We start from the raw sequence: 11,215 nt of genomic DNA, 5'->3' as shown, positions 1-11,215 counted from the left end.
ACAACATACTTTTTCAGTTAAATTACCTTTGGTCAAAATAGTTTTGCTTAAAAAGATCCGATTTTATGTATTGATCGATTTTTTTTAAATTAAAGATTAGTTTTTAATGATGAAATTTTCAAATAATAAAAATTGAACCATATTGAATATTCAATCGAATATTAAATTACATTTGGACCAAATGAAATATCACGATCATTTTACACATAATTAATTCAAGGTACAAGATAATTATAATTCACAACCATAACAGCATTAATGGTTTAAATAATTTTAATAGACTTTATATCAATCTTTACAACATCTACCAAAAGAAGTATGAAAAGAGGAGAAAGCATCGATGTTCAACTCACTATTACATCATACGACGGAAACGTGAATGTTGATGTGAAAAATCAGAATAACGTAACAATTAAAACTGTTACCACCAGGGATGTCAGTAGCAGCAATCCCTCAACAACGTTGACAATCAACATTGGCCCCATCGAAGTCCCATCATCAACTAATTTATATAAATTTGAAGCTAGTCCTCTCGGCAAAGATTCGTCTTACTCAAGAATAGAAACCTTGATATTAATAGTAACCGGTGAGTATGAATAACTACCTTCATGCCTTTACGTAACCTATTTGAAGTAATTCCTATGTATGGAAAATTCTAGGGCCCTTTTGTAACGAGTTTCTTGTTTCCATGTTTAAATAATAATAACTAATCTTACCTTCACTGCATAAATATATCCCAGTATACTAATTATTTTTCTCATTTTCGTTTTTTTTCGAAATCCATTAGAATATCACAATATTGTCAGCTTTTTTTAGCATATTAGTCGCAACTTCACAAAATTGTATCCATGGTTTCGGAGACGAGAGATATCTGGGCAGATTATAATAAATATATCACCAAAAAGAGATTTATATTTCAAATATTGGAAAATATTCGTATTGAGAGTATTGAGAATTATTTTTCGTATAACTATCCAAAAATCTATTTTTACCCAGTCTATGATAATTTTGACGTCACAATTTTTTTGTATCACTTTATTTTTAGATGTATGCGAGTCATCACCTTGTAAAAATGGAGCCACCTGTCAATATTTGAATATGGATCCATATTATACTTGCTTTTGTCGGCCAGAATACAATGGTACTACTTGTGAAAGTAACTAACTAATATATACATATACGAGAAAACCGTCGGAGACCGAAGACTTATCGATCGGAGGTTAGGGGATCCCCCAAAACAGCGCTTTTACTCCATAGTGACACCGTGTGTCTCATCACTAATTATTAATAACTCGCTAATTATACGACATGATTTCAAAAATCAATAGGCTTCTGATCCGAGCTATGATGAATGCACATGCAAATTTTGGAGCAGATTCAACCTCGCTTTCGTGAGATATCGCGTGCATCTAACAGACAAACAAACTAACAAACAAACAGACAAATACCTATCAACATACTTACCGATCTTAAGATCGATAAGTAATAAATCAATAATATTGTATCTTATATCTGCAGATCGATCTGCGAGATGTATTTTAAGTTTTGAATTATTTCCTCGCAGAACCAACGTATAAATGGAATGGAAACTGCAAATATCATGTGGATTTTTACAATAAGAAAACATTCAGTGATGCCAGTACAACTTGCAATAGTCTTGGAGGAACTGTAGTGATGATGAAAACAAATGCAATCCAAGATTTCATTGAAAGTCAAATAATAAATCAATATGGTGATGTGGGTGACACAATTTCCTTTTGGATTGGTGCTTACAAAACAAATAACGATTGGGTGTGGGTTGACGGTACAACGATAACCAGCGGGAGGTGGTCTTGGAACCCGGTGATCCCTGGAAATGAGTACTTGACTTATTTTACGTCAACAAGGAATAATATGACATGGATCAATAATCACGGAAAAAGAAATCAGGGATATATTTGCGAGGTCCCAAGTAGGTTTACTAAAGCATTCAACATATTATCTCACCCACGCTAGAAATTTTTCTAATCTTTTAGTGGCATCTAAAAGGTATAAATTTGATATTTTAAGCATATTTTATTTGATCCCGCTAAATTCTGATTTTTTATCAATAGCTTTTCATAATTCTTTTGTTGTTTTTAATTCGAATACATACAAAGAGAGAAAAAAGATTATGAATATAAAACATTATTTCGAAATCATTGTTCGTTGTGGGAAATATAAGTTGATAATTTTACAATTTGATATGGCAAAAAAGTAAATAACTTACTCCATACTTTTAGCTGTTGATATGTGCTCTCCATCCCCTTGTCTTAATTGGGGGACGTGTTCAAGTATCGGTTGCCAAAGAAGTTGTAAATGTTTGGATGGTTTTACAGGAAACTTTTGTGAGACAAGTGAGTTTGGTAGAATTTGTATAAATAACGGTATGATTTCTGACACATATTCAATGCCTTTAATTTATAGTTTACTCATCGAAACTCATCCAGAAATGATGTATTTATTCAATATTTAAAGTTACTTTATCAGTGAACTCATCTACGACAATATGCTCGTGCAATATGTACACATATATATATCCAATACCTCTCTTTTCAGTTCCCATAGAAACAACTTTGAATCATAATCTCGATCGATTTGTACGATGTTTAGAACGTGAGAAACTTCAGAATACCAAACATTTGATCTTCCAGGCATGAAAAAAAAACTATCATTCTGAATTTATGCTCATTAATAAAGAAATTATACATATATATTATTTTTTAGCTCCCATTTTGATATAGCGTGAAAAAAATAATTATAAGACGTATATTGGGGAATATATCACAGTAAATGAAACATCATTTGTTGCTTGAAATAACTAAAAATTGTGGTGAATCATTTTTGTTAGTTACCGAAAATCACCAGTTAAATTACTTTTAGGCAAAATACTATTATAATATCCCAAGCTGCGTGTTATAATAAAATTAATACAAGTAATAAAAATTGAACATATCGCTTATGAATTATAGACTTCAATTATCAGATCGCGATGTTGCTTTTGCACCCACGGTCGTAAAATCAAACAACGGCGCAGATGTCGGAATCAAAATACCATTTCCAGAAGAACATAATGGACCAATAAGGTGAACATGGGTGTATTGTAATCTTATCAAAATATTCGAATTAACATAATATTCACAACTCGTATATATCAGCTAATTAATGGGTTTATCTAACGTTTTTTTATAACCCAAGGATCTATTATCATAACAGTAATACCAAACGCAAGAACTGTGAGAATATTTTTCTCTTTGTCAAACATTGTTTATTTCACTGTTTAATTAACAGTTGTTTGTTCCTGATTCTTGTCTACAAACATGACGACACTTCGAATCAATTGATAACAACACTAGATGATCTGGTCAAACTAGCGATAATAAATGTAAAGAAAAATGAAGCTTACATAGCATTGGCAATGGCAAGGTATTAGAAACATACCTATGTGATCACGGAAATTATATTGAATGAATGATGTGATCAAAAATTATAATAGAAACAGAAAATTATATCTACAGTTACACACAATTGTTTAATATAACTAAACCTAAGTGAATAAAAGTATGTTTTACAAAAATCTTACTTACTATCAGATGCGTAAAAGGTTATACGAACGGCAATATTTTGTTTAATATTTCACTAACTTGTATTTCTTTTAAGGTCAGATATTTCAGATGTACAAAATCATGCAATTTCAAAGAAACTAGGAGATGGAACTGCATCTTCTTGTATTGTTAATGATGATATGAATTCGATTCAAACGAAGAATAAAACAATCACCAAAATTGAAATAAAAGGAAATAATTTAAAACTAGCAGATGGCGCAGAATATAGGTGAATACAATAGGCAATTTGTTTTAAATCTTTTGCTGACAGGTTCTGATTCTTGCATCAAACACAAGTTCTGAAACAAGCTGAAAGTACTATTTTGAAAACCAAGATATCCTGTGAAGTGTTTTATCATATTATGTTTCCCGTTTCATGTTTCATTGCACTCTCATGCCATTTCTCTATATTCAAATTAGTTCCTACACCAAAGTCAAATGTTTATTCGGGGTATAAGGGAGACCTACGTCGGTTCGAATCCCATGAGGGATGTGACAATGCGCAAGAAGATTTCTGGACTTCTCTCCGACGCAGGTTCACGTAACATCTTATGGTTCACGGCTTCCTCCGCCAAGCATGTCTGTGGAAGCATTATGCTGGATAGGGCGGGTACGGGCAAGTCATCAATACCTGCAGTATTGAATGCTTTATCGAATGATCTAACTGGCGTGGGTCTATTCAACATTAGCCTACTTCGTATAGTCTTCTTGGCCATAGGGCAATCAAATTTTAGCGCACTATACCGGGAAAAAATGTAAACACTAATTGAATTGCGTATGAATGCCTTTTCATAAGATCTACCAATCCAACATTGTTTTTATCTCAACATTTGCACACACCCCTGCATAGACTTTTTACTTTTCATTGTGTTGAATTTCCAAATCCTCTTTCTGTCAGAAATTCATAAATACTTCGTTACGGTACCGATCATAGCTTTTGGAAAATCACGCCGTCACCAGCACTGATAATTGAGCTGAGATCGCTTATTATTAAAACCGCCAAGGAATCGTGATGGAATATAAAACACCAGTGGGTGGTGGGTGGTTTTGGCACGAGTTGTGTGCTACGCCTACAGTTTGAAGGGGCGTGTACGCAACTCATCGATACCGGTTGCGTTTTGAAGGATATATTGACACCCACATCCATTTTCTTGTTTTAATCCATTCAATTTTAATGCAAACGAAACCAATAAAACCGCCACTAAAAACATATAAAAAACTCTCGATTCAAAATAATTGTTTCAATCCAATCTTTTTGCACAAATTCTTATGTATGTGAATTATGTCACAAGCTAGTGTATTCTATTTCAGTTACTTCACAATATCTGTTTTTCAAAGAGACGACAACGCGGTGTTGTTGAAATTCAGCAATGTATCTTACTTCATAACAGAAACGGCAACGATAGAACAATGTAAATACGAAATGTTTTCAGTAGAACTGTAATTTCGCATATTTTATTTTTATTTTCATAATCATAATTATATAATATTTCAGCAACCAACGCAACGATTGCCATTACTGTCACTTGCATCGGAATTTTAGTTGCTGTAGTGTTGATTATTCTTTGGATAATAAAAAAGTATGGATTCATGTATTTTTTAATATCTATTTCAATTTCTGAATAAATTTCCAATGCTTTTTGTATTATTTAACTTAAAGGAAAAGGAGCACTGAAAAACCAAAATCAGCTTCGGAACAGCGATCTAAAGCTTCTTCCATTATCAGTCCGTATCAAATCACATTTATATCAAATAACGCAGCATCATCAGGTTCTCAACAAATTCAACCCGAGTCGTCATACAGCTACAACTTCTACGAAACTACGTGTTACGAAGAACCAATGCCGGTAAGTAAAAAAGATGTAAACACTAAAAAAACTTATGAAAATATAAATTTCTACGAAAATTGTGGAGTCAATTCAGATCCAGGGGAAAGTATTTACGAAGACGTATAAGGTCTCAAAGTTAAAAAAAAATTAAATGTGAATGTGGATGCTCCTGCCTCGGAAATATTATCCCCCGAAGAAATATTATCTAATTTATTAGCTATTCAAATATGATAGAATAGCTTATGAAAAATACAGTTTGTGTTATTTGAATTGCAATTTAGTCAGGATTGTTCTATAAGAAAATGTTTTTGGACACGTTTAGTGGCCATAAGGATCGTTTCAAAATTTTGTTGTTATTGTTATTTGTCGCCGTCTCGATTTTTAAAAAATCGCTTTTCCCTTCGAATACTGGACCAATTGCTTTGATATTTTCAGTGGTTAAAGATAAAATTTTTCTCCAGAAGGCTATTACTTTTTTTTCGCTATGACGTCATCAAAATTATTGTCACTGGGTGGCGCTACGTGTCCATATATTTGAGCATAGCTCTCTTGTTATTATTACTATTTTAATAGTGGACTCAAATTGCGTTCAATAACAATTTCGTTATGACGCTATTATTCAATGTTCTAATATCGGTTCTATCATTCTGAAATTTGTTTTCTTGCGTCGTTGCATTTGGAGTTTTTATTCTTTAATATCAACGAGATATAGCAGTTGATCTCACACTGTCAAGGTTTCATAAACTAACAGATTTTCTGGTTTGGATACGATTGTAATGAATGACCAGTAACTAGGTTTATTTGTTTTGCAAACAAAATTGCGTGGCCTAGTTTGGTGAGGATTGCTTTTATTTTCTTATTTTCGAGGTGAACCAAGTACTATACATTGTAAATTAATTTTATTATACAATGATATGCTTCAAGTATGCCATGTTGCTTCCGGAATACACTGAACCGTAGTTGATATATAAAAAGTTTATTAGACTGATTGAGCGCGCTCGAGTTGTAATATTAATAATCGCTTTTATGCCCAATTTAAATCTTGTAAAAATGCATGTAGTGCACAATTCTTTCTGAAAATTTGTACGTTTTAGTTAGCAAACAAACATGAAAGTAACTTAACTGGTGCCACAATTGAACTTTATAATTAATACCAATTAAATCTAACGATTGCATACGTATACGACGAAGCATGATGTGCATCCTCCTATCTTGGCCAGACTTTAAACAAACGTACAATACAGAATGAATTTTCTCTTCTCGTGTTTAAAACAGCCAATCTGTTGAATAATTTGATTTGCATATATTCATCTACAAAATTATTTCAGATCCTTTAACCACATAATATTCTATATTGTTCCGTATTTTTAGTTTTACCTAATGTAATGTTAGCGAAAATATGTAGTAAACTCAACGGGCCCCATAGCATGAAATTTGTTTTAATTAACTTGTAATCAACTTGGTATTTTCATTTTTTTGCAAGTCAATAAGTTCAAGTCGAAGTTATCATTCCTGCAGTAAATATAAAAATATTTGTATTGTCTTTTGCAACAACTTGTTTGTGTGCTCATCAAATATATTTGGAAAATATAACATTGTTGAAATGAATGTAGTGACTGTTCTTTTATTTGAAATTCCTGTTTCATAATACCTGGTATATTTGCTTCTTCCTCAAAAAAATATTAGAAATCAGCGACATAGTCAGTAGAATCATAATGTCGAGGTCCGGATATATCGATTAAAATGGAGACATTGATGTAAGGAAGACGCAAGCGATCACGTTTATACATTTGAAACGCATAAATTAATTACCGAGATAGAGAGGCTAACTTCACAAAACTGTCCCGATTATATCGAAGTGATTTGCATATATATATTGCATGAAATATCGTTTACAAGACAATGCCATACGTCAGGGTGGTCCAAGGTTGTCAGCTCCGCGGGCCACAAAATTATTTTTGCATTGCTCGCGGGCCACAATAGTGCCAAAAATAGGTAAACTGTGCAATACAAAACAAACGCTTTTATTGTGCAAACACATAGTTATCAGACATAGACATCCAAGGCTAATAGAATCATGATAGATGTCATGATCAGAGTAATATGTAGGAAAACAACAGAGATTAGTTATATTGCACAATCTATGGAAACAGTAAAGACGATCTAGTCTTACTAGCACAGTAGTATTTCTCCACGTGTAAAATGAGTTACCATTAGGTAAAAATTTCACAGAATCAACTAAATCGAAAGTATTTATAAGCTCATTTGGAGCATCGGACACAGATTCTTTTTTCAGCTCTTTTGTTGCCTGTTGTTCGATCTTTGTCTATATCATGAACACAGTTCATATCACCGCCTAAAATCACGGTTTGATGAGAGTATAGGAAACTATAGATGCTATTATAAAAACATTCTTGTATGATAATGTTTGTCCGACAATGAGCATATATGTTCACTAAATGAATCTTTTCTCCATGAAAAGCCTATTTATATCTGAAGTGAGAACTCTTCCATCTTTATCAAATAAGATATTATAAAATGAAAAACTTGCTAGCTTTAACTCTAGTAATATAGCAACACTTTTTGAATTTTAATCACCATTGTTCCATATGCTGTTACCTTATTTTCATTCTCTACTCCATTTTAGTTCAGCATCTGCAGTACAATGTGTTTCTTGGCGAAGTATACGACAGACTTTTTCATAGATAGTTTAAGAAAAACATCTCTGCGTTTCATACTGTCATGTGTTGTCTAGCCAAACGAAATTTACATTTATCACGATTCAATTTCAAATTGCTTTGTCTGATCTTTTCAAGAACAATAGACAACCGTTGGTCATGTTCCTCTAGTGCATAGGTTCTCAAAGTGCTCCGTACGGAGCCCCAGGGCTCCGCGAGAGAACTCCAGGGGCTCCGCGAGCTATTCGGTTACTTTTCAAAATACTGGCTTGGCTAATTTTGTAACTGTTCAAAGAAGCAATAACAGCTTTGATAAAATTGGACAACAATATAGCCTCGAAATATGGCAAAAAGGCGGAATTAAAAAATGACATTATTTATAAGTAGGAGCACAGCCAGGATTCTTAAGAGGGAGGGGTTCAAAGTTGGAATTGGAAATTTCTACGCAACATTCTTCATTTAAATTGCATTTAAAGTGTCTTGTCGTAATAATTCTAATTGTGCTCATCGTCACTCACGTTTGATTCGAGATTACTATTAGGATTACTAAAATGAAAGAATACTATTCTAAAATAACATAAAATACCCAAGGTCTGGAAAAAATATGAACGATTGTAATTTATGTATTGCATGCGGCTAAAAGGTACAACGCATGCACAATTGACTGTGTTTCGATTTCGCAGTTACTATGATGAATAACCAAAGTAAACCTAACATAAAACTAAATTTTGTGATTCACAATGTCTATAAAAGTCTGCTGAAACAACACTTATAGTGTTATCTCCCATTTTAAGTTTTAGTTTTAATATTTTAGAATGCCGCTTTCCAATGAAGAAATTCGAGTTGCGGATTTACCTCTTTATTAATTATTATTTTTAGTATTTCGTCGCCGATGACTATAATATGATAACATGTTTTTTTTACATTGAACTCATAATTCCCCACGAGAACAAAAAAGCAATTATCGTTGTCATTGTGGAACAATACACGTATATGTCAATGGAAATTTTTGATTTAGGAAGAATAAACATCGGCGTAAAGATGTTTAAAACACGCCATACTGACGAAAACAATCGGCGATTGTAACAAAATTCAATCGCGCGCGTTTTTAGCGGCCTTTTAAGTCTTCCAAAAATGTCAAAAGGGAAAAGATTCGACCCCTAATTTATTAATATGTTTGTCAAGTGTCAAAGTTATAGCTTTAGTATATATAATTCATCTTTGAAATTTAGATTCATTTATGACTTGTATTAACCCTATTAAAAAGGTGTTGCATTCAAATTAAGTAAAGTACTTTTAACTTACTCAGGAATATTAAATGGAAAGTAACAATTTTAACATTTATTTTGGGGCTCCGTGAATAATGGTCAACCTTTTCAAGGGCTCCGCAACATCAAAAGTTTGAGAACCCCTGCTCTAGTGTACTGCCCCACACTAGTATATCATCAATAATTACTTCAACACCTTCAATATTTTCAAATATTTGGGTCATAATTCTCTGAAAAACTTCACTAGAACTAGAAATACCCATGGGTAGTCGTTTGAAAAAATATCTCCCAAAAATTGTGTTAAATGTGCATAATTTTGCACTGTCATCATCTAACTTAATTTGCCAGAAACCACGATTAGCATCAAGTACAGAAAAATATTTGGCATTAGACATTCTAGTCATAATATCTTCAATGGTTTGTATTGGAAAATGTTCCCGTTTTATAGCACGATTCAAATGCAAAGGATCAAGGCAAATTCGTAAAGCATTATTCTTCTTTTTTACAATTACTAGACTATTGACCCATTCTGTAGGTTCAGTAATTTTTTCAATAACATTCAAATCTTCCAAACGATTCAATTCAGCTTTGAGCAACTCTCTTAGAGCAACAGGTACTCTACGAGGTGGATTTATTATGGGTTTTACATCAGTTTTAAGCTGAATTTTATGAACAAAATTGCCAATGACTCACAGGCCATCAAAAATATTAGAGAATGCATCTTCAACATTATTAAAATTTTGTAAATTATCAATTCTCTTTATAAGATTCAAACTTATACATGCATTCAAACCAAGTACTGATGGTACATCCTGTTTGACTATCATTATATCAATATGTTTTGGGAAGCCTTTGTGTTCACAAGGTACACATATTTTACATTTAGGTTTGATTTTTCTGCCATCAAACATTTTCAATATTATGCTTGTAGGATGTATTTTCAAATTTTTGACTTTCAACTGATCAAAAATTTTCTCAGATATAACATTGCAATCAGCACCAGTGTCAATTTTGAAATTGACTGATTTGTCTAGAATTTTGACATCAACATGCCAACTATCTTTATCATTTAATGAATTTACATCATTCAGGCAGTACAATGTTGGTGTTCTGTCTTCACTATTATCAGCATTGTTAGTCTTTGCATGTCTTTGTAAGGTACAAACATCTTTATTTCCTCCAGGCCTCCTTGACTGGAGTCTGCATACAGATTCAAAATGTCCCATTTTCTTGCAATAGTTGCATCTTTTACCAAATGCTGAACATGATCTTGGAGCATGAAATCTTCCACAGTACTGACATGTTCTTTTTCCATAAGATCTTGACTTCTGTGTCTGCTTTTTTATATTTCTTGATTTCTGCAGATTGTTAATCTCTGAATTTTCTTCTTTCTTGAACATATTTGTATCGCATGCATTCGAAGTATTTTTCATTGCATCGATTTGCGCTTTTGAAGTTTCTACTGTGCGTGCTATTTCAAGAGCTTTCGTGATTGTTGGATCTTTTTCTCTCAACAATCTTTTTTTGACAAAATTGTCACTTAAACCAAGCACAAATTTATCTCTCACCATATTCTGTGGTGCTACAAATTGGCATTGTTTGACTTGTGTTCTCAATCTTGTTGCATATTCATCAACAGTTTCAGTCTTTTCTTGCTTGTATTCCCAGAATTTAAATCTTTCAAACAATATACTTTTTTTGTGGATTAAAATAGTTTTCAAATTGTTCAACAGTTTATCATCATCTTCAGCATAGGTAAAATTTTCATATAATTCTAAAGCATCTTCACCAGCAAAATTTAATAACATGGCAACTTT

The 11,215-nt window shown here is 32.6% G+C and overlaps 1 protein-coding gene across 1 annotated transcript; it reads left to right on the top strand.

The window, feature by feature from the left end:
• Window positions 1-303: 303 nt before the first annotated feature.
• On the top strand, window positions 304-7,046 carry LOC120336665 (uncharacterized). Its single transcript, XM_039404395.2, has 10 exons — window positions 304-586; window positions 1,046-1,156; window positions 1,565-1,951; window positions 2,262-2,375; window positions 3,005-3,104; window positions 3,310-3,444; window positions 3,679-3,852; window positions 4,935-5,035; window positions 5,119-5,203; window positions 5,284-7,046. The coding sequence occupies exons 1-10, from the start codon at window positions 319-321 to the stop codon at window positions 5,576-5,578; spliced, it is 1,770 nt and encodes a 589-aa protein (XP_039260329.2). The 5' UTR covers window positions 304-318; the 3' UTR covers window positions 5,579-7,046.
• The last annotated feature ends 4,169 nt before the right edge of the window (window positions 7,047-11,215 follow it).

This window comes from Styela clava, chromosome 2 (assembly GCF_964204865.1).
Source record: "Styela clava chromosome 2, kaStyClav1.hap1.2, whole genome shotgun sequence".
Lineage (NCBI taxonomy): Eukaryota > Metazoa > Chordata > Ascidiacea > Stolidobranchia > Styelidae > Styela > Styela clava.
Note: the sequence above shows the minus strand (reverse complement) of the source record. Positions and strands in the feature narration are given on the sequence as shown.

Coding starts and splice junctions, on each gene's coding strand:
- LOC120336665 (XM_039404395.2), top strand. CDS start 319: ATGAAAAGAGGAGAAAGCATCGATGTTCAACTCACTATTACATCATAC. Junction 587..1,045: donor CTTGATATTAATAGTAACCG/GTGAGTATGAAT, acceptor CTTTATTTTTAG/ATGTATGCGAGTCATCACCT. Junction 3,105..3,309: donor GAACATAATGGACCAATAAG/GTGAACATGGGT, acceptor TTTAATTAACAG/TTGTTTGTTCCTGATTCTTG.